We start from the raw sequence: 24,707 nt of genomic DNA, 5'->3' as shown, positions 1-24,707 counted from the left end.
GAGTGAGGGTGCGTGCTCAATGATTGCCACAAAAATCGGTTCGGGCGTCACAATCGCTGGGTATGCACTCTCACTTGGCTTGCTTCAACTTGGAGAAATAAAGACGAAATAAAAACGTCTGGAAACTACACTACACCGACCCCAGCTTAGCGTGAAAAGTTAGTTTGCAGGCAAAAACCGATGTTTGTCGCGGAAAAAGTCTTTGTACGCTAAGACTATAACAGGCACCACTGGCATTGGCGCCTGTAGCAGTGCTAGTGGTACGTGTATTAGTCTTACTGTGCGCAGACGCTTCCTCAAAGAATATGGTCATGTCGCAACTAAAATGGCCTGTAAAATTTCGTTGATACCACAATTTGATATCACATACTACCTAGGGGTGTTCCAGAGGGTCCAACCGACCACCCCATGCAGTCAAACCTTTTCTGCGGGGTGGGTTGAACGAAGTCAGTTTTTCTGGGTCGCTGCGCCTGGACTATATACATTATGCTTATTGAATGAGATTAGTTCTTCATTTCTTTCTTGTCTTTTATCGGGGGATGACTGGTACTGTATAAACAATTAAACAAATATTGATTTACACTCATGACATAAGAGAAGAACAATTCAGCAAAATTAGCCGTCTGTTATGAGAGATTGAAGAATGCCAGGAGAAATGTTGTTTATTTCAACAAAGATATTGCCTTTTCCTTATTTTCTCAAGTGATGTAATAATTTTAGGCCTTCAAGCCTGTGTGGCTTGTGCTTGTCATACTTCTATGATCATGTCGGCTTCTTCTACAGCTGCTGGAGTATACGCGATGGCCAGCCTTTTTTCGTTGTTGCTAAATTGAATTAACTTCTGCGTCGAATTCGGGAATGGTCACCTGCGACCCTGTTTGAAAAGACGCTCTCTCACATGGAGACGAATTTGAATTGTCTACGGGCATTCTAATTTGAATACGGTTTTTTTTTTTTTTTTTTTTTTTTTGAAGTGATAGGATATAGTGAGAGGAAACTGAGACTGAATTATGAACATATTCATGGCGCTATCTTTTTTTTTTCTTTTATTTTGTCGACGAGTTTGAATTACATAACTGTAAAATTAGAAAACAAACGTACACACACACACACACACACACACAGAAAAAAAATGACTATGAAATCTTCGCATAATGTTAAACCATTTTGAACACTCGAATATGCCATTTTCTCTTCCTTTGTAATACATTTGCCTCGATTCGTGCTCCTTCATTTTTATCTCATTGCATCACATTACTTTCCTTTCCAGCTATCCACTATGTCTTCTTTATTCTCATCATCTTCAATTAGTCGTCTAGATTGAATATCCTCATCGATGGTGGCGATCACTTATCCAAGATACTTTGCCCATATTATTATGTATAATCTAATAAGATATCACCATAACACAGATTATAGGCAAACCTAGCCGTGTATAATATTTCATTTCGTTTGCAAAAGTGTGTTAAGATTACCATTCATCGAACAAAATTTAGAAGACCAGCCTATTTTATTTTTCTCTCTCTATCTCTCAATCTTTCTTCTTATCGCATAGACTCCGATGTTTCATATGCAGACCGGAAGAGCTTATAAAAAAATGTTCCGTCAACTGACTTGAACATGTGTTTTATAAGATCATATAGTTGTAAGTGAATATATAATTATATATATATATATATTCTCCACCCTTTCTCATGTCTCTCTCTCTCTCTCTAACACACACACACACGCAAACACACACACACACACACACACATAGACAAAACAATAATCTATCCCGTTTGCTGATGACTTTTATCATATATATCATATCACAGTGATATGATATATTACACAGTGATAATCACTGTGTAAGATTTAATCTCACTTGATGTGTAGTGAACAATATCTCATCCCGACATTAAGGTGTATATAGGGTTGTAAGTGAATCGTGATTGCACATAAACTTTGCAACATTAAACCCGACAGGAAACCTACAAATGCGCTCGTTGATCTCCTTTATTGATCCCATGGAAACCTAAGTCATAAGTCATATAATCATGGTCGAAATCTGGAGGCAGTCATGATAGATTAATTCAAAAAGAAAACGTCTCTATACAAAAAAAAAAAATAGATAAATAAATAAATAAATCGTGGATTTCACAGGTTTAGTCATCATTAGTTGTCAAAGATTGCGAGAAAGGTGCAATGATTTAATTGAATATTGAACATCCCATCAGGCTTTTGTCAACATTATAAAAATTGTTGAAACAAAACCGAGAAACCAACTCAAATGGAAGATTAGTTCGCGAAACTCAAGTTCGATGTTGCTTGAAGTTGTTGTTTGTTTTTCTGTCATACTTATGAATGACAGCCTGCTTATAAGATCGTTAAAAGAATCTATATACTTGACCAACGAACCAAATGGAGGATCCCTGTATAGCATTCATACAACGCAAGAGCCGATATTGCTACTATGGGGTCCTATATATTCATCATGGTGAAACACAGCCCAACATAATTACGCGCGTGTATTACGCAAGAATACTTTGAATAGACCAGGTGGCCAGATTATCAGGTTACATTGTACCTCCATGAATAGTCAGAATGTTGATACAAAAACATCCCTGGACGCGCTCGTAGCCGCCATCTGAAAAGTCGGGGATTATGAGCATAATAGAGATGTTCAAAGGCCGATTACAGACAGCCAGTTTTTTCTGCACCGGTCCATCGAATACATTATAATGAGGTGCTTCGTATGTATTATGTAACCTTTTTTACGGACCCCAATGATTTAATGGTTGTTGGGAATCGAATGTGCAAGTTCTCATGTGGTTGTTACCAACATTTATCATAGCATTTATACTTCGACAATGACATACGCTGCAATAAAGCGAGAAACAAGACATATGGCAGAAGTTTTTTGTTCTTTTCTATCTCTTTCTCTCATACGCTTAGCATTCACGGGAAATTGTATATAAAAATTACGATGTTTGATATTTTGATGCTTGCAGCATTTTCAAAGAAACCTTGGGATAACTAGACCGGTGGTGTAATGTAAAACATTTTCTTGAATAAAGAAACGATTCAATCAATATCAATATATATTTATGTATATGTATATATATATATATATATATATATATATATATATATATATAAATGTATGTTTATATTTCTTAATCTATGTATATGTATATATATTTTGCCAAGATTACAAACCTATCGAGACGGAAACTGTTGATATACCGACCTATCCTGCAGCGACGATGTTTTTTTTTTTTTTATCTCCTGCTTTGACAATGTGTAAGCTCTACATATATTTCAAGGCTTTGGGGGAATATCAGAAAGGACAAAGAATGTGTGTGTGTGTGTGTGTGTGTGTTTTTTTTTTTTTTAAGAGAGGCAAAAATAGTAAAAATACTAATACACCACACTGATAATGTAACAATATGGAACATCTACAATGTACATTTATTATTACCTTTTGAGTGATCATCAACATCATCATCATCATAAACAAATGGTTCCCTTGATGTAATTATACAATAGCTTTTCTCTGTTGTTGTTAATTGTCATTATTACCATAATTATTTCTACACTGTTCAAGTTATCGAGTGATAAAGACACACATACAACCACACAATTTTTCTAATTTCTTTGCAAGGAGAGATACATGTACACACGGTGATGGTACTCCATATTCTTAGAAAGATTGCAAGTGATCTCTGCAATGTAGAAAATTGTCCATTTTGGACAGGCATGAGTGTTTACATGTAATACGCAGTTGCACAGACTTGTAAGGGCTTTCATTGAACATTGTACAGTGTGTACATCGTATCGTCTTCTCGCGATCGCTTGCAGGCACACAGGCATGGGCACGGATCCACAGACATGGACACGCAGGCGCACACATAGTCATGAGCACACACTTACAAAGGGGATATTATTATTTACAATGCATGCACGCACGGCCTCCTATGGATTCGCACGCAGGATACTTACTAGTCCACTGCCTAGACTGCCTTCGTATACCGCAAATGAGGGCGTATGAGAGAGTGAAAAAAAGATAAGAGTCCCGTGTCGGGACTAGCAGGATGCTAGATTCGCACGGACTCGCACGGTAGCGTGCCAGCACCACGCACGGTACCGTGCCAACACCTCGCACGGTAGCGTGCCAGATGGTCCGCACTCGACGGTGGCACGCAGCCGCACGGAGGCGCACTGACTGGCACGCAGCCGCACGGAGGCGCACGAGGTCGCACGGGGTCGCACGGGGGCGTACAGAAGCGCACGCACCCGCACGAGGCCGTATGAAATGGCACGGAGCCGCACGCACCCGTGCGAAACCGCACGCAGCCGCACGAAGCAGCCCCGTGCGCAGTGCGTGCGGGAGTAACATAACTTAATGGTCTGACTGTATATATATAACCTTTGACCCTTTGGCCTATAACCTTTGACCCCATGGCTAAAAACATTCCCTACATAGAATCATTGTGCAGTAATTGTATGCAATGTATACACATGGTTTTATTAAGTGTATTCATTTAGTAATCTCCATAGTAAGGGGAAAAATCTTAATTTCAGCACTAAATAGTAGAATTATAGCTTTTTAACCTGACCTTTGACCCCATGACCCGATGACCCTAAAATTCCCAAGAGAAACACTGTCGGGCAGTATATGAATGTACTACATTGGTTTCATGGAGATACCTTGAACCATTTTTTAAATACATGTATGTGTATGCAGAAAAAAAAGGTACACGCAAATCGTTAGCATTTTTCCATTTGACCTTTGACCTCACGACCTAAAATCTTCCCAAGATGATCTTGATCTGATATCCATGTATAGGCTAAGCTTCCCGAGAATATCTTTACGTATTGCATAGATATGAGGAAAATGAAGATAATTTCAAGAATTTCAAGAACCAGATGATAGGCACAACCTTAATATCGTCATGTATTATGCCAAGTTTCATCATGTGACCCTACATCACAGAACCGTCAAAAAATTGCCCAATATGTATTCTTAGTTTACAGCACATTCTGAAAGAGCACACTTTTTTTAATGATGTCTAACTCAATCAAAATGGACAATTATAACCTATCTAAATAATGAAAAGAAAACCATACACACACACTGGAATAACGAATACTGAGAAAAGAGGCTCGGAAGTAAAAAGTCTACTCATATCCAGCTGTGCTCTCTGAAATAAATGAAATAAAAACTGTAGAAATGTTGCTATGGCAACTGGTAATGCCTCCACCACGAAGCATGCTTCTCCTAATAGGTCTACAGTACATCTTGACAATGTGGGACACCAGTATACAAATTGGCAAAATATTAACTCCTAATGTGCCATGGTCGCCGAACGGCAACCTTAGTCCTGAAGTGCCATGGTCGCCGATCTCCCAAAAGAGCGCGAAAAACATTGGTCATTTAAGTTCTTGTGGTACCAAAATGCAATACAACAAGAAACTGCCACTTATATGTACTGGTAGCTGATTGGCATATCCATCGTTTCCACTAAAAATATGAGTATGCTTACATTGGAAAATTTTGAGTAAATGCGTCTTTTTTCAGCTAGATGTATTTTTTGCATCAGGAAAATTTGCAGAGAGCGCACCCTCTGCGAGATGTGTATAAAAATTTCTCTTTGATAAACCACTAGTGTGTATGCTACTGAATCTGCGTGTTGTCTATGCGATTCCACTCGCATTGTTCTGCTTGGGCGCTCTCCTGCGGGAGCGGCTTTCATTTTGTCCCTCAAAGAGAGTCAAGCTTTCGTTCGTCGGTCAAGTCTTTCATACTTTTGTCTTGGACAGTGAAATTTACTAAATCCTCCCCACGCTAGCACATACAAAAGAAGAACACACTTTTGTTCTTGTTTGCAAATGTACAGTGGACGGAAAGTAGACCTGTAAACCAAGGGATTGCGCGAACACAAATTCTTCGCGGACAAAGGCCTGCCGATTTCACTAGAGTACGCCCGGCTGTAGTAGAGACAAAAGAAGGATTAGTAGGTGCTTCCTTCTCAAGTGGACAAAAGACACTCTTCCAGGACTGACCTGGGATTTACTTTAGTTTCAACAGGATCTGGGACTTAAGGACACAGATTTGGGAATGAATTACCGAGGCATAAAATGAAATTGAAAAGACAAATTGAACTGCCAAATGAATATCTTTGAAATTATACAACTCTAGAAGGCAAATTTGTTATCATTTGAAAGAGGAGATGAAGCTCTAAAACTTTCTCACAGAGTCAAGGGAGCGTTCAATTGAAGAAAAATCATGACTGACTCTTTCTTTCCATGCTACACAAAAATGTAAAATAATTTTTTAATGATATCGATTATTTCTGCAATATTTCAGGTTCAGATAGATATTACAGCCAGCAAACTGACTACATGACAAGAAAGAACAATCATTTCTTGATATTTGTTGTGAAGAACTCAATTCAAAACAGCCAATAGTTTCAAAGATATGGGAGTTTTAAATTACATTGTCATTCCAGTTCGCAAACTTTCTGGCGTTGGGCATAAACGTCTGGCACATTAGGGGTTCTGGGTCTGACACTTTAAGAGTTAAAATGACTTGTTTGTCACGATTCCATTGAATGTTCAGTTTCCTTGAACTAGGTTAAATTGGATTAATGGCTATGTTGTCTATTATTCAAAGAGAGCAGGTACCGTATTTGGGGATTAAAGGATTTTTACTGGTCTTCTGACCCTTTCAAGAGTTTAAAAATGCATTAATTTCTAAGGCATGGAAAAAAAGTGTAATTTCAGTATCAAATAGTAGAATTTAAACATTTTAACCTGACCTTTGGCCTCATGACCCTAAAGGTCCTAGAGAATCACTGTCACAGCTAGTCTTTATTCATTCTGAAATGTAGCATATGCAAACACATGTAAACATGTGCTTATTTGTTTACATGTGCATGCATTTTTCCCTTTACCATGAATTCAGACTAGCAGTGACCAGGGCAATCCATCATGAATTATTAACGAGATATGAAACTCGTCACACTGAAGACGAGTTAGGTGATATGTTTGGGGTCATCAGATGTCGGTCATCCGTGATCGACAAAGAAAAGAATGTGATATAGCACCTTGAAGTTATAATGAGATACTTAGTTGAACTTTTTTGGACCTACATTATTCAGATCACATTTGTTTTTCTGTCACACAAACTAATTGGAAATTCTGTGCGTGTGCGACTAAGTCGATTTACAGGATTTTTGAATACGTACAGTGCATTAACCGAGTGATCCTCGACATGAACAAATTAAACATGACAATTATTAAGTGCTTTAATAACCATCCTGGCTTTAACAGTGGACTTTTAAAACATGACCTTTGACCCTTATTTACATAACCAATATGACTCCCTCTAATCTTGTTATCATAATTGATATGATCAGTTCAGAGAGCTCTTACAACTATATACAAGCCTGTGAGATTTACCAGCAGTAAAACCAATGAAGCCTCCGATACAAAACAAAGGGATATAGAGCAAGTTTGTCTGTTTACATGAGAATGTGATTTATACCTGGACGAAAGTGATACTTCAATTAAAGAGAAAAGGGCAAAAGAAAAACTATTCTTCCTTCTTATCCTATGAGGTTAATTATTTGAAATTTCACGGGCCAAACGTATGACTCCAGCGAAAGAGACAGCACCTTTAACCATGTAACTATAGGTCGCCTCCAACCAAGAGTACACTTTGAACGTAAGCTTATACGTGAATGATAATTTATGACGATCACATGTGATTGACACACATTCAAAGGGAACAGTTAGAAGTGGAAGGAGTTTGATCGTCTCATTAATTCCTAATCAATGACACCCCTTCATAGGCATACCATAATTTCTCATCCGTAGGACTCATGCACCATTACTTGTATAGTGCTTATAAACTTTCCTTTTTAAGCTTTGAGTGAAACGTGTCATAGCATAATTCTGTAATTCCATCAGCAGTGATTGACATAATGAAGAAGAAAGATATATCACATTGAACTCTTAGAACCTAACGGGGAGGGGGGGGGGGGTATTATAGCATGATACTCGGTTCTTTACTGCCCAGATGCCAACAACACCCATCACCCACAGCTACGCATAGAGAAACAGCCATGGCGAAAATAAAACTTTGCTTTCTCATAGGCAGAATGACACAGAACCCCGTCAAACACACTATAATTGGCAGGGAGGGACATGAAAAAGTTCATTACTAATACTAAACAGCATATATCGTCGGCCTCATGCCAAAAGGGCAATAATAGTGTACAAAGTCTATGGTGTTAAGGCCCTTTTGGCATGAGGCCGACGATGCATTCCATTCATGTGGCACGAGATACTTCTATAGCAACATAAAGCCTGCCTACAACTCTGTTGGTCGAACAATGACAACCTGAAATTTCAAAGAGATGAGCGAGATGTTATACATCTGGCCTACAGTTGATTTATTCAGTTCTCATTCCTACTTCAAGTTGGGTTATGTTATTGTAATCATTCCCATCTGCAGTATAACAAAACCAAACTGACCGAAAAGGGGAGAGGAAAATGAGAGGTGGCAAAAGGAAAACTGCACAACTGCAATCCATAACATTGCATGTGACAAGTGAAGCAAGTTAAGATGTTATAGCAGTGTTTTATGAGCATAAACAGACAAATAGACAATGTCAAATTTAAAAACCGTCAACTTTTGTAATATGCATGAAAACATAGAGCTCTTACAGCTATAAACACGCCTGTGAGATTTACCAGCAGTAAAACCAATGAAGTGCGTGTGCGACTAAGTCGATTTGCAGGCTTTTTGAATACGTACAGTGCATTAACCAAGTGATCCTCAACACGAACAAATTAAACATGACAATTAAGTGTTTTAATAACAATCCTGGCTTTAACAGCGGCCTTTTAAAACATGACCTTTGACGCTTATTTACATAACCAATATGACTCCCTCTAATCTTGTTATCATAATTGATATGATCAGTTCAGAGAGCTCTTACAGCTATATACAAGCCTGTGAGATTTACCAGCAGTAAAACCAATGAAGCCTCCGATACAAAACAAAGGGATATAGAGCAAGTGTGTCTGTTTACATGAGAATGTGATTTATACCTGGACGAAAGTGATACCTCAATTAAAGAGAAATGATATTTATGACCTAATAAAGCATGTATGTGCCTTGGAGCAAGAGTCCAGAAGCCTAGTCAGCAGAGCTCTGAAAGATGGTATTCATGGTAGTTATGTCTATTGTAAGCACACACTCACTTACATGTACAGATCATTGATTCTTGTGTAAAGTTCAATTTTGTACAGAGGGTTCAAATTTGACCAAAATCTGGAACTCAACTTCAAAATTAATCAAGGATTTAACAAAACTGATTCATGCTCTCAAATTGCCCTCATTACATTGCCCTTATAGGCCTACATTGGCAGGTAAATGTAATGTAATACGTGTGTACGTATGTATGTGTGCACACAAAGGCTCCTGTCAGTATGTTTGCTGCTTGTTGAAACACCAAAATTTATTTTTTTCACTATTTTTCTTCTTCAAAACTTGTTGAGTCATGATGTGTGAATACCGTTTTATTTTTTTCCCCATTCTGTGTACCTTGCATTGTTCAATTTAATTTTTCTTCTGTGCTATGAAATTATACACATATAGATCTTGAACACCAACATATTAAAATACATGACGGTATAATCACACTCTACATCAATTAAACTCTATGAGATTCATTCACATCTTCCACTGCTGACGAATGAAAATTAAGTCATACTCACAAGCAAAACACAAACAAACAAATCAAAGGAAAATTCAATTACTTTATAAGCAACATATTTAATGCAGGATTTATTAAACCATGGAGAAATTTGGGAAGTATAAAATTGAACAATACAAACTGAGCAAATTAAGGTGTTTTGTGCCAGACTGTTGTCAGGTTTGATCACATCTTTTATTTATCTGTATTTTGAATTACACAATTAAGTGAAGAATTTAATGTAGGTGGGGGCGAGAATGGGCCATATTCAAAACAGTAGCAACTGCTTTTTCTTGCCCTTTTCCTTGAATCTTTACCATGAATTTATGAATCAACACAAATCAATATGCATAAAAATTCGCATTTTATGTCCTTTAAGCTTGAACTTTATATAGGGACAGTGATTTTCCGCGATCGCGGAAAACGGACGGAAAACGCGGAAACGGCCATTTGAAACGGAAAAAATAATCCACACGGAAAATCACGGAAAATCACTTTTCAACAAAATAAAACACATACAAGTAAAAATAAATCCAACAGAAACTGTAAATTAATCATTATTACATGTCCACGATATTCACAAACTACGGAGACTGAGTTTCTAAGCCAAGTTGTGTTAGTTGCAAATTACCCCGCCGCACTAGCACTACGATGACAGCTCACAGAACAGCTACATGTGCCCACATCGTAATAATCTGCGCTGCATGTATTATTGCAGATCAGAATCTCCTTGATTGCGGAGTTGCATGCTCATTTACGCTCGGACTTGGGGTGCATGCGTACTGTAGCGTGGGCATGGGTCGAATGTACGTGTGTGTATGCATCATCCGTGCACATGTACGCACAAGCGCGGGATCACAGTCACTGTGATATTGTTTGTGTGTAGAGACTCCACTAGACATCGACATTACGCACTCAGATTGTTTTTCTCTGCCCTAGTCTTCGCAACGCATGCATCGCAATAAGAATAACATGTACATCACAATAAGAATAACATGCATCACAATAAGAATAACATGTACCGGCGGGATATCCAGGAGCCGCTAGCCACATGCGAATTGAACGACCGCTCATGTGTGGCTAACGATCGATGAACGTACAAATATTAATGTACATCTTTAAAATGAGATTGACCCTGGCCACGCCGCGGCATTTAATTCATTCTGCTACATGTTGAACGATTGAAATGTTCAATGTGAGTTTATGAAGGTGTGTGATACGTTTATATACGATGCATGTTTTGACAGTCGAAATAAATAAATTGTAATACTGATGTTTCATTTCATTTGTCTTCATGGGTGTGTGGTACAGAGGTTGCTTGTGTTGGAATGTTGATTACCCGTGTCAGTTAACTGTGCAACTTGCGTACCATACCGTGTTGTGGTGTGTGTGTGTGTGTCTGTGTGTGTGTGTTTGTGCGCATGTGTGTAGGTGGCAAGGGAGCTGGGTATGGGCGAGAGTACATGATGCTCTTGATCTATAAATCAAATGATAAATCCATCGCTTCCTCAGAAAACTTCACATTTTAATTATTGACATTTGCTGGTCAGTTTTCTTCGATCGTCGGCCCGACGACACCCAAATATACCCTCCCTCCCATTCCCTCACCGAAAAAAAAAATCTTTTAATATAAATACGCAATAATCCAAAGATAAATAAGCAAACATGATTAACCCCCTCCCCAATAAATAAATAAATAAATAAATAAATAAATAAATAAATAAATAAATTCATTAAAAAAAATATTAACACAAGGTTTAAACACACTCGTCAATTAATGGTCATGGGTATAAATCTACGCGCAGCTGGCCCTAGTACGTAGGCCTACGCGCACGTGCGTGTATTTTTCCATGCACACGTACGTACGCATGTATACAAATATAATATCACGTCACTCGGATTTTAATTCAACATTTTTGCATCGGATTGCTGATGAGCTCTCTGGAAGATTCTTCCGTCAGTCTTGGATTGGAGCAGAGTCTAACGGGTATGTACAAAAATTAACACTTTATAAATTTATTTTAAGTCTAATGTTGAGGAAAGTATTTTGCTTATTCTGAGATTTTCAGGCCATTATAGTATATCAATATCTAACTTAGATACGGCATCAAATCACATTTTCCTGGCCACGCGCATTGAGTGAGTTGCACCCCTTCAGCTTCCCCCGGGTCTGCAGCGCTCGCGATCGCGGCCGGCATGGAAGATCGTGTACGCGTATCATGCACGGACAGCCAAAAAATTGGTCTTTACAAATATGGGGTAGGTCTGGCTCTCGTTTATGAAATTACAAATATTTTTTTTCGTCTTTGCTTCCTTTCTTGCAGGTATTGTTTATGAAGTTTTCTGAAACAATGTTTATTGTAGACCCAAGAAATGATTTAATGATAAATGAACTGCTAAAGACCTAATCAAAATGATAAGCACCACGATTCGTTTCGCTTGAATTGAGACCATGCGCTCACTCGCCATCTGAGAGGGCGCACGCGTAATTTCTACCCGTCCCGTTTTAGCAAATGCCGGCTTCATGACGCGTCGATGGACTTGCGGGAATCCGAAAGCCGAAGGGACATCAATGATCAATCAAGATCAACTTATTTCAAATCATATTTACCGAATTTCATGATTTATAAGTAAAATATTACTTCTGCACGCAATTAAAACACCTATAAGTTTAAAGGGAAAAAAACAAGGTTTCTATTAAGTCGGAATTTATCGATGTTCATGTAGTGCAGGCGAGTGCATGTCACTGCTAGCCCAGTAAATATGAGAGTCCCTCAGGTGACCCTGTGATCCGACTCGCAACCAAAGGTTGGTGAACCTCGACAAAATGGGTCTTAAATAAAAGGCTTTTTTTTTTTGAAAGATATTTGTATCTTATTAGTATTGAATAGCACAGGAAAATATAAAATATTCACAAGATAATTCGAAATGAGAGTACACTACTTGACAACTGATAAAGATTTTTCATTTTTATTTCATTTTATTTTAATTTTTTTATTTTTTATGAATGTAGCATTATCATTATTACAAGCAAATTTATTGACCGTGATTCAACTGGGCACAAGGGATGCAGTACTAGAAAGTCAATTGATACAAAGAAAAACAACTGCTGAAAATTCACTTAAAACCGAAACACTCACACACACAAAAAAAATCCCCAAAATAAACATGCATTCAATAAACACAATACACAATGAATAAGTCAAGAAGTCTTGAATTTACTTCATTTCTTTTTTTATTCATTTCAATTTGCATTAAAAATGAAATAGATCAATGTAATCATAGCTTAATTAAAGGCAATGTACAATCACGATTATATAAATTATATAATATTTCATTTATATCACAACTTGGGTATTTACATGAAAAATTCATCAGAAAGCAGACAATCATCAGGACATAAAACTGAGTCAATACCGGTAAGCCTTTCTTTTTATTTAAGGATAAAACTACATGTACATAAAATCTTTTGACGAACTTTCAGAAAATACAACAAAAAAGAAATAATCATAAATAATTCATTGTCATTAGAATATAATTACATGAACATTTCATCACAGAAAATAGAGTACATTCATAAGTCATTACAAATTTCTTTGAAATTGTCATAAATCTATTTCATTTTCTTGTCACTCAAACAGGTCAACTTTCAACTGGACAGGAATACGTTCATTATGGCTACAAAGCCAAAGAAGCAGAAACCTTTGTCATCTTTGTCTGCAACTGCAAGGGCTAACCAATATCCCAATGATTTTTATGCTGATGGGAAAGTCATGTTTTGTAAATTCTGCAGCCACAGTGTGGACTTTGTACGATTGGACACAGTTAAGGATCACCTACAAAGTAAAAAACATATCAAAAACAAGGAATCAAGTTTGTCAGCTCCTGGGTCATCTTGCCAGTCTCAGTCAAACACAAAGCGGCAAAAAACATTAGATTCTCTTGTCAAATCGAAGGATTTGCGAGAAGCGTTCATTCTGGACTTTGTTAAGATGTGCACAATGGCTGATATTCCTCTCAACAAAGTTGAAAAACTGAGACCGTTCGTAGAGAAACACTGCAGCCAAGGTGGTGCTCTACCCAAAGCTGAAACACTGAGAAATGTATACATTCCAAGACAGTTTGAAATTCACTTTGAAGCTCTGAAGGAAACTGTCAAAGATGAAAAAGTATCCATCATCGCAGATGAAACAACGGACATCAGAGACTGTAGCATATTGAATGTTATTGCGGGAGTGCGGGGCAAATACTATCTGATCGATGTTTGCACCATGGAGGCTTGCAACCATTCAACGCTGAGCCAAGCGATCATTAAGGCCTTGATGAACGTGGGCATTAAATTTGATGACGTCATTGCTGTGGTCACAGACAGTGCAGCCTACTGCAAAAAAGCTGCCAGGGAGGTCCTCCAGCCACTGTTTCCTAAGAGCATTCATGTGCCTTGCCTGGCACACATCATCAACTTGGGAGCAGAAGCTTTCCAACACCACGTCGAGTTTGGTAGAGTTGACACTCTGGTCAAAATGATGAAGTCCGCTTTCTACAAGAAACCAGCTCGCAAATCAAGGTATCTCAAGTTTCTTCGAGAATATCTCCCTCCTGACGAGGTCAAACTTCCACCAGTACCTGTGTCCACAAGATGGAACTCATGGTTTCACGCTGTCAAGTATCATCTGGCACATCTTCACGTCTATGAGGGTTTCTTCAAACAGGAAGACAGCAAGGGTATTGCAGTGGAAACCATCCTGGAGCTGCTCACAAACAAAGAGATCTATCAGGAGTTGCAGCTGATTATGAACTTCATCACGGCACATTCTTCACTGCTGGTGGCAGTACTAACCAGTTTGGAAGGCACCCACAATCCCTTGGCTTGCACAGTCTTCAACACAATTGAAGATGTCTGTTCATATCTTGTTGCTGGCACAGAGAAGACTTCATTTGGGGAGGCCACTGACAAGTTGCTGGAGCGGAAGTCAAAGGGGGATAGGGACAGAATTACAAAAACTTTCAGGTCTGTCTTCCAGAGAGCCTACGAGAAAATTGACAAACATGTTCAACAACACCCCGCTCTCACTTTCTACAAGGCAGCGCGTATATTCGATCCCAGGCAGCTGGGATCCATTTCACTTGACATTGGTGACTATCAGAGGATCCCAGGGTTGAGCAATCTGGAGCCAGCTGTCGTGGAGGAGTGGTCGATGTACACCAGGTTGAAGGCAAAGGAAATACCAGTCCCACTTGATCTCCAACGATTCTGGGAATCAATGTCCAGCCGGTACCCACATCTTGCCAGGATTGCCAAGGATGCCATATGGATGCCAGTGTCCAGTGTCGACGTGGAAAGGAGCTTCTCGCAATACAAGCATATCTTGACCGATAAGAGGGAGAAACTTACTCCAGAAAACACTCGTATGATGACAATGTTATACTACAATGCAGACACTGAACATCAGTTTTAGACCACATAAATCATCAGGTATGTATACAATATGCATAAAGGATACTGTATGATGTATACGCGATTACACAGGTACACAAACTTCAAATAGCAATCATTTAATTTTTTTTTTCCATTTTTGCATGCAAATACATGTAAACGGAATTTGCATTTTTTGTATGTACAATTCCTATGGGAAAACGGAATTTCCATTTTTTCGCCATGTTGAAACGGAATTCATGATTTTCTGAAACGGAAAAGGCAATTTTTTGAAACAGAAAATCACTGCCCCTATTTATAGAGCAATAAATTTGGTGCAATTTTTTATACTTCATCAGATATTATCAGGATGGTATGTAGGAGTCGTGTAGCTCAGATTAAAAAAAAAAAAAAATGGGTATGATGTTTACATATAGTTACATGTACTCACACAAAGATGTCATTAAATCTGCACCCTTGACCGTAACTAAGTACTGTTTTTCTATAGTTAAAACACTGTTATGTAGTGACCATCATACAAGTGTACCTGAAACAGTCACAAATAGTGACATTCTTTTTTTCTTTTTTACCAATCAAGTTTATTCAACCCCTGATTACTTATATATCTGACCTAAGTTACATTACAATGCTACAGAGGCTTTGGTTTACATTATTTCTGAACAATGTAATCATTTGTTTCACTAGTAGAAATTAAACAAGGAATGGTATAAAAATCAGGTAAAGTTAACCTTCACAGACCTCTGACCTTCACAGTCACAAGCCACTGTCTATTAAAAACACGGCTTGTATCAAAATATGTGTACATCATCAATAGACACTCCTACCTCATCTTAGTCATGTTAACCTTCATTTCCATGCAGGATGCAGCTGGTCTAAAATTCTAACCGAGCCAATAAAGGCTACAAAATGAAATTCCTAAAAGAAACACAGACAGCACTCTCCTCGATATTTCTTATCAGATTTCAAGGAAATTTGTAAAGGCTAAAGGCTTCGAGCAGGAACATGCAAACTAACACTAAACCTCTGACAGTTGGACACCACAGCCACCAGAGATGGGGACACCTTTGCATTGCATCTCTTCACAGGCAAGAAATAAATCATCACCACAGCACATATCAACTTGTCATCTTACATAATTAAGACTTTCATTTCATAATTAAGATAAGATTATTTAGAGTGCAGGTTTTACATAATATTAAGGCTAATACTCCAATATCAGGAATAGTAATATCAAACACAGGGCTATTTCATACCTGTCAACCTTGAAACAAATAGCCCTAAAGGCTATTGTGTGGTTCATTAACAGTGATTTACATAATAAGATTCAAAACATTTCTAGTCCATTAAATGATGACTACATAAGTTGTATGTCTCATGACACACCTGTGTGACTTAAAGGTACTGGGGAAGAGTGTAGAGGGGGAGAATGCAAAAGTGCTGAGTTATGATGTGAAATGGTAAATTTATGTATGTCTGAAGCCTTAATATTGCAAAATCTTTGGAAAAATAGTCATTGGAAAAAAAAATTATGTATGATAGTGTGTGTGCATTACCTGTAAAACTTTCATTTCACTTTCATACTTTCATTCATATCTCTGACAATATGAGTTGTATAGGGTTGAAATTTTCACAAAAGATTCTTCATGCATGAAGCAACAAGGAAACTGACATAAAATTCATCCTTTCACTTATAGTTCTGCACAAGCCAACACTTTCCCCAGTACCTTTAAACATTCTTTTGCATGTCACTGTTTTTCCAGTCTTTATGCATAGTGGCCCAGGAAAAAAAATAAAAACAAAACAAAACAAAGAACAGGGACACAATATGTGGATAGAAGAACTATAATAACTATAATACATTCAGCAAAAAAAAAAAGGTAAACACTTTTTCTAGTTGATTTTTGATAGAAGATTTTGATAAAAATCATTGTCACATATGACATGAAAGATTATCTAATTGGCTACCATTATTTTTGTCCTCCAAGGCAGAAAAGTAACAATTGAAGAAATTAACATATTGAAATTTATTTGCAAATGCCCTCCAAGATAATGATTACTAGAGATCAATTTAACACAATAGGAGACATAAATGAAACAGCAGAAATAAGTTTTCTTTCCCTTGTTTCCCTTTGTATTCAAAACAAAAACATAGTGGGGAACTGAAGGTGGAATATAAAAATTCTCTATTAATTCAAACTTTAAATGACTTGGGAAGTAAGCCGCAAAGGTGATAAAATCTACAGAATTTCTTAATTTTACCTTGTAAAAATTTAAAAATGCAATCTTAAGACAAATTCCAGAACAAAATATTTCAAATTTTCATTTGGAATAATGTTTCAAATTCCCCCTTCTTTGTTATCACAACTTTTTCTCTAAATGCCTTTTGACTATGGATTTGACAGAAAACTGTAACACAAGATATATTCGCGGCAGGAAATTTTCTCGAATTGGAGTCAACGGCCTCCATTGTGGTATGAAATTTTCGTGAATTGCCACTGCCGTGCAATGCATACATTGTAGACTAGAACTTTCACATGAATTTTATTTTCGCGAATCTTGGCGCTCACGAAATTCACGAAATTAAAATGTACGCGAACATTCCTTGTTTTAAAGTATTCTTCATTTCCTTTCACTATTTTTTGCTTTTCTTTATCTTTGGAGGGTTACACAGACTTTATAGAGACCAAAGGCTAATTGTTGCACATTATTGGCATTTTTATTGTGTTGGATTTGCCTTTTGTTCTCATGGTTATATGGAAGAATTTGAAATGCACACGTCTGTCCATTCCTTGTTTTACAGTATTCTTCATTTTCTTTCACTATTTTTTTGCCTTTCTTTATCTTTGGAGGGTTACACAGTCTTTAGAGATCAAAGGCTAATTTTTTGCACATTATTGGCATTTTTATTGTGTTGGATTTGCCGTTTGTTCTCATGGTTATATGGAAGAGCACCTATGCTTGAATGCCAACTTGTCCATTTTTGCAATTTTTACTTTTGTGCCTTGAAAGAGAAAAAAAAAAAGAATGTGTTCACTCCTGAAAGCAGAAAGTTTCCGTTTTTATTGACCTACTTGGTTGATAGCCAATTAAATGACCTTAATCTTGGCACAAATGTATATAAAACACCATTATTAGCCAGATAGTCTAAGAAAAAGATGAAATTGAAAAAAGTGTTTACTTTCTTTTTTACTGAGTGTAGATATTATTCACATCATATTAATATACATCTAAAACTGTCATTTGCAAATTATCTCAAGAGTCTACTCGTGAGATCCCTCACATTTACACTGGGCTGTAATGAAAGGACAGTGGTTCTGCACTCCCATCACCTTTCACATCCTTTGATGCAACTGCAATGCAAAAGCTCTGAGCAAACTGGGAGATGATCCCATACCATTGTCCTACCAGGACAGTCCCATCATTCTGGTGAAGGAAGGCTCATGATCAGTTTACAGACCTGACTCTAGGAGTGCTCAGCTCGATATACAGCTCTCCTTACATGCTGGATGAGAGTGCCTTTAGTTAGAGAGATGTTGTTTACATCATTATGTAATTCTAGCAAACAGATGTAGTCTTGTTTCATTAAAAGACTTGTTGTCATGCTTGTATTGTCTTACATCAAGACAACAAACCTCCTAAAAGTGTCAAATGTTGTCATCAACACCTAAAAGCTCAGGTTCATTCATAAATGCAAGATATTTTTAGTAAAACTTCGGGATAAGCCATCCATGTTTCCCATGCTGATCGCTTTCCTTTGCCAAAGAATGAAGAAGCAATATCACATGTCAAACAATAAACGCAAATCATAGGTTGAGATGGTTCTATAGTTGCTATATTACATGACAGCCATTTTGAAAAATGGCCGCCACAGCCCCACAGGCAGAATCGGAGTGGCTTCCATATCAGAAACGACTTGCATTGGCATCATGTAAATGTGTACCAAGTTTCATGCTTTTACCATAAGGTGCACGATTCACCCCAAAAGCGCTTTACCAAGTGACTACAATAAAAAGTTTACACTTAGAAATTGCTACTTATCTCAAACATCAGCTTTGAACCAAAGGTTACCATTCATGTTCTGAAAGAGTGTTTTATCCAAAATCACTTTGTATGATATTTGTGATTCATGATTTAAACCTCAACTGCATAGAGTACCCAGTTGTTTAATGTATTGTATTTATGATTTTTATGCAATACTTAAGCCATACTTGTATTAATGTCTATAGCATGCTAATAGCATGCTATACAGTATGAAAATAAAAAAGAAACTCATGTTGACCCCAAGTTCTGTACAGATTGTACAATAAAGGCCAACTCCATTAGTACTATCTTGAAGTCCTTTAATATTCTCTACTTTGGCACATTGATTAAGGTATATTAACAAATGACTAAGCAAAGGAGATGAGATAAAGGGGCATATCTGTAGTTCGGGTAGTGTAGCGGGTGCTGTTGATGATATTGCCGATCACCGTTAGCATTGATACGAAGAAGTATGAAAAAGTTAGCTTTCATTGCTTTGGTCTTTGATTTTTATAAACATAAGTGTCCTTCTAAGATTTGACATAACTGACACCCACCCTAGCCTGAATCAAAAACATATTATCGACACTATGCTCTAAACAAAGATAATGAGACATTTCTTTACTTCAATTTGGCTCTTGATTTGTCCCTCTTTCTCTCTATTGCATAACATAAGATTATAGCTGAACTTGGAATTTTTGTGCTAAAATTCCAAACATGTATAGAAAACATTATCACAAACGCACCTTTCAATCAGCAAACTAATAAACACTCAAAGAATATAAAAAACAAGCACTTAATGCATACTGCTTGATGACATATAACAATACAGTGTGTAAGTTTTTCATTGAAGATGATCTACTTACACTGTGTTATCTAATCAAATGACCATTAGATAGATGCCCACCTTTAGTTCCATTGCAAACTTTCAAATAAAAAAGTAAATTTGTCAAAAAGAAAGGCATCCTGTATTAATAGGTATTAATGCATGAGCAAACAATAGGCAAAGTGGAGAGAAATTTTTCTTTAGCACAACACTTTACACATGGTAATCATTTGCAAATCCAATCTTAACTGGTTAACAGAATCATTTACCAGGTAAACTTTCAGATTAGCGTTTAAGTCCACAGTCTTTTTAACTGCAGCCTTTCTTTTGCTTTAAACTTGCATGTGCACGCTTAAAGAAATACATGATTGAACCACATTCAGTGTGCGCGTACACTTAAAAAACCTAGGAAGGTGTTTAAACCAGGTGGGGGTTTAAACCTCCTTCGATAATTCGGGCCTATGGGTTTGAACTTACCATATCTCAGTCATTTACGGTTAAAGTTTGTGTTACTTATAGATGCCGACTACAACTTGAATATTCGATTTGCTAAAATATTCGGCCTTATTCTTAACCATTTGTTGCTGTTATAGAAAAATGACATATACCAATGTTGTGTGCAAGTCTTTCACTGTAGATGTTTAAGAGAAGTCTACAGTCTTTTTACCTGCAGGCTTTGTTTTGCTTGAAACTGTTGCGAATGTAATCTTTGATATTACGCCAGGTTCTTTCACGCAAGATGGGCTCCTCTTTTAAGCACTGCTCAATTTGTGATTTACGAGGAAGAGTGTTGGTCAAAATAAGTTGATGGAAGTGACGTTGGACTGCTGCTTTTTCACCTGGACTCCATTGCTTCCATTTCTTGATATTCCGATTCCTCGTCATAGGCGGGTGTTTTCTCTTTGTACCTCTCACTGGATCCACCAAAGACTCTGCATCCAGACACAGAGAATGTGACTCACTTATTGCTTCCTCTGCATCTGACAGTCTATCTGCCCCGTAGTCATCGCCAAGTTCTACCAAAAAACAAATTAACATTGCATCAAAAAGACTATATAGTTTCATATGTAGAGGAATGTGTACAGAGAAAGTAGAAAATGTAGTTTGTACAGTTAATTCTAAACTGATATTAAAAGTGTTTGTATGAATCGCAGCAACTGTAAAACTTCATGATTGATTAATGTTTACAAATTCTGTGTTATAATATGTGCAGGTTGTATGTGTTGTTTTGGTATGTTAGCATGTACTTAGCCCCCCCCCTCCCCCCCCCCCCCCTCCCCCCGTAGAACAGTGTATGATCAGTGAAAGCACTACTCTGATGAAAGAACATAATAAATAATAATAATAATAATGATAAAGACATGATAAGCAATCACCTGTGTAGGCAATCCTCTAGGCTAGTCAATTTATGAACTGAACTAACTAAAGCACATTTATTGATGGTGTACATAAGTTTGTAATACAGAAGTATTTGAATAAATATTTAAACTTTCCTAATAAAACGATACATTTAATTCTTGAAGTATTTGTTGTGGTTTTATCAACTAACTCCAAGAATATGACATAAGCAATCAACAGAGTCGGCATTGTTGTATTACTATCTGGTGCCTTGAACATGGTAGCATGTAGCTGAACCCTATTCTGTCTGGGCTTTTTGTGAGCACTTTCTGACTGGAAGGTCTGATTGATGTGAAATTATGCAAGAACATCATTGCACATGTAAATAGTATCCCTGCATTTGATTTTTGGAAAAAAAAATAATTCATTGCTTTATCAATTCATGCAAATTATGAAATAATTCAAGCAAATTTGTATTCTATTGTTTTATCAATTCCTTAGAATATGTATTTTACTGTTTTCATCTTGAATGTGTACTTCTTTCAGAATTTTTTGTTTCAGAAATGTATCTTGGTAAGTATCAAGACAAGGAAGATATTAAGCCAAAAGGCCTAGAAGACTCAACTAGGAGTGTAATAGAGGAATTTAGGAATATCATTTTTTTTTAACACAATATATGCAAAATGTCAATTTTCATTAAATTTTGGCTCGACACGTCATTACATGATGTTGTGTAATTGTGTGTCCAATTTTTTTGAACTTGGTCTCAAAAGTTGCAAGAGTTGCATGGCAGTCTGGGATTTTGTGGGGGGATCAAATTGACCCCCCCCCCCCCCCTCCCCAGGTCAGAATAGGGTTAAACATTCAGGCTAACAAAATGACAACAGACAACTTTCAAAATGTACAAAATATAAAAACTTTCATTTACCTTCATTGAGCACAGGCACACTATCCAGTGTTTCACCTTGAGAGGGTCCTTCCCCACCTTGTTCCATCGAAAGTAGGATCTTGGATACTTTAGCCACTTGCAGCACTTCATTTGGGAGTCTGTAGAAATCTCTATGTACATGCAAGTCATGTCCTTGGAAATTGGCCACGATATCCATCTCATTTTCCTTCAAGCTGAGGAGCTGGCACAAGGTTCCCAGCTGTTTCCTCAGCCGTGTTCCTGTGATTGTATCTGGATGCTTGACCTCACTCAGATAGCTAAACTTGCGTAGACAGTCACTAGCTCGAATATGCCCCAGTGACATACTATGAGATCGAGCAAACAAGTACTCATTTTCTGGGTTGACTCCTGCTTGATGTCGGTTATCAACAAGAGCAGAAATCCATTCCTCCATCTCTGATGTTAGTAGGGCAGGGACCGATCTGCCTCTTCTCCCAACAAGCTCCACCCGAGACAACTTCTTGCACAATTCCTTTTCGAGTTGGGAAAGGGACTTGATAACAGTTGAATCTGGTAATCCATCTAAATTCTTGTAGTCACTAAGCTTCATTTTTGACATTTCTCCAGTTCTTCTTCTGTTGAACATGGTAATTTGGGCTAGAGTTACTTCATTCAAGTCATTCCATGCTTCTGAATCACTTGTATCTGCAGCCAGTCTTTGGTAACTTTTTCTTCCCCTTTCCTTCAAGAAGTTAGTAAGATGAACAACATCTTCTGTGAGAGGGAGAAGCTTACCGTGATTCCTTTTCTGTTCATGCAGAGTCCTGAGGGCACTGGAGGAAATGAAGCATGACCAATCACTTGTGCAACGCTCACTGAATTTCTTCGCATTGTGGTACATATTGTCATCTCCACTTCCGGATCCCTTGCCTTGTTGTACTTTGGCCATTTTCTGCAAAGTGTGTTCTAATTTCAATGCTAGGGATGGTATTTTGTATTGATGTGTCTCTTCATCATACCCAGCGACCTCCTTCACTGCTGCTACCACGGTCATGAACTTCCTCGGGTGAATGAATTCACTCATAGGAGCATTCTTGTTGTCTGTCATATCTTCCGAAGCTTAGAAAGAAGGCGTCCGGACTCCCTCATTTTGTTTCTTATGTCTGTCTCTTTGTCTCTATCATGTCCATGAACACGATACTGCCTTTCAGCCATCTCTGTTATTAGATTGTCGCTCTTAGCAATCCTAGAGATCTTATCATCCTTCATTGTCAGTAGCACTTTATTTAATCCAGGCGATACACCCCTTGGAGGTGGTAAGAGTAGTTTGCATGTTTTTGCTGGCCTTTCATGCTTCTTCTTTTGGCGAGATGGTTTCAGAGGGCAATTGTGTTTCCACAAATCCCTTCTCACATAATAGCCCAAGCAATGTTCACAAGGCCCGTAATCTTCTGCTGAAGTTGCATATGCCGGCCTATACACTACATGTATTGTCCCTTTACCGTTTCGCAACACTGTGCAATTATGCCTGTGTGTGCCTTTATTCCTTAGAAGAGTCATTTTCTTTTGCTTTTTTTTTCTGTCTTTTTCATACTGTATTGCAGCTACTTCATGTTCTTCTCCATGTATGTCTCGCAAATGTCTCTGAATTTGGGATTGCATGGTTTGACAATATAAGCAAGGGTATCTTTTGTCAAACACTCTCTTTCCATCATTATTTGTCATCTGTACATGAATACTTCCTGGTTCATTAGGGGCTGCACTAGTTGATGGGAGCTGTACGTCACGACTGCATCTAGAAACGTCCTTGTCATCAGTCCCTGATCCAGAAGATGGTGCAGAATATGAACTATCCGAGTTGGTATTCTAAAATGAGTTTTGATAAAGAGAAAATAGGTCAGATTACACAATATCCATTCAATCAATAGCCGACACTGGTAAAAGAAAATTGTTGGTGGAATACTTTGTCTTTTGGACTGGTGTTTTATTGATACAAACTGACTTGATAAAAAATGTGTGATTGTTGTAAGAGGATTCAGTTGGCAGTTATAAAAGACAAAGTTCAATGCAAGAAAGAAAAACAAAAGCACCAGTTGGTATTTCTCCAATTCACAAAATTGTTGATTCATACGTATATTAGAGGAATTTGACTGCATCTTCATTGCGCCTCCTCATTTCATTGTCACTTACATTTTACCAGTGCTAATGTATCAATTTAAAAAAGTCCGTAAAGTTTGTTACACCAAACACTTTATGTACAATTATAGGTCAAAAGAGAATAGTGATAAATACAAGTAGAACAGGGCCCGTATTCAGTTCAGTACTAAAGTACAAAATATGAGTATTTTACTTAGTTTTCCCCTGAGAAAAAATACTTAATCAAGTTTGATATTCATCTGAATCTTTTGGCTAAGTCTTTTACCCCAAGTATAAGAAAGTCCACTAGCA

General features: G+C 37.5%; 3 protein-coding genes across 3 annotated transcripts in view; 1 reads left to right on the top strand and 2 right to left on the bottom strand.

Annotated features, from left to right (window-relative positions):
* LOC140242389 (uncharacterized) overlaps positions 1-24,707 on the bottom strand; it is a 200,169-nt gene that overhangs the window by 151,698 nt on the left and 23,764 nt on the right. The gene's annotated exons all lie outside the window — the stretch shown is intronic.
* LOC140242260 (uncharacterized) lies at positions 13,424-15,208 on the top strand. The gene has a single exon (XM_072322005.1). The coding sequence runs from the start codon at positions 13,424-13,426 to the stop codon at positions 15,206-15,208; it is 1,785 nt and encodes a 594-aa protein (XP_072178106.1).
* LOC140242261 (uncharacterized) lies at positions 20,696-23,188 on the bottom strand. Its single transcript, XM_072322006.1, has 2 exons — positions 22,299-23,188; positions 20,696-21,048 (listed from the first exon to the last, which is right to left on the bottom strand). The coding sequence occupies exons 1-2, from the start codon at positions 23,158-23,160 to the stop codon at positions 20,696-20,698; spliced, it is 1,215 nt and encodes a 404-aa protein (XP_072178107.1). The 5' UTR covers positions 23,161-23,188.

Source organism: Diadema setosum, chromosome 19 (genome assembly GCF_964275005.1).
Source record: "Diadema setosum chromosome 19, eeDiaSeto1, whole genome shotgun sequence".
NCBI classification, from domain to species: domain Eukaryota; kingdom Metazoa; phylum Echinodermata; class Echinoidea; order Diadematoida; family Diadematidae; genus Diadema; species Diadema setosum.
The sequence above is the reverse complement of the archived record's forward strand: the minus strand, read 5'-3'. Positions and strand labels throughout refer to the sequence as shown.

Bases quoted from the DNA above. Each gene is read 5' to 3' on its own strand.
- LOC140242260 (XM_072322005.1), top strand. From the start codon at position 13,424: ATGGCTACAAAGCCAAAGAAGCAGAAACCTTTGTCATCTTTGTCTGCA.
- LOC140242261 (XM_072322006.1), bottom strand. From the start codon at position 23,160: ATGTACCACAATGCGAAGAAATTCAGTGAGCGTTGCACAAGTGATTGG. The intron at 21,049-22,298 runs GTAAATGAAAGT...GTTTTTTGGTAG, and splicing joins TGTGCCTGTGCTCAATGAAG to AACTTGGCGATGACTACGGG.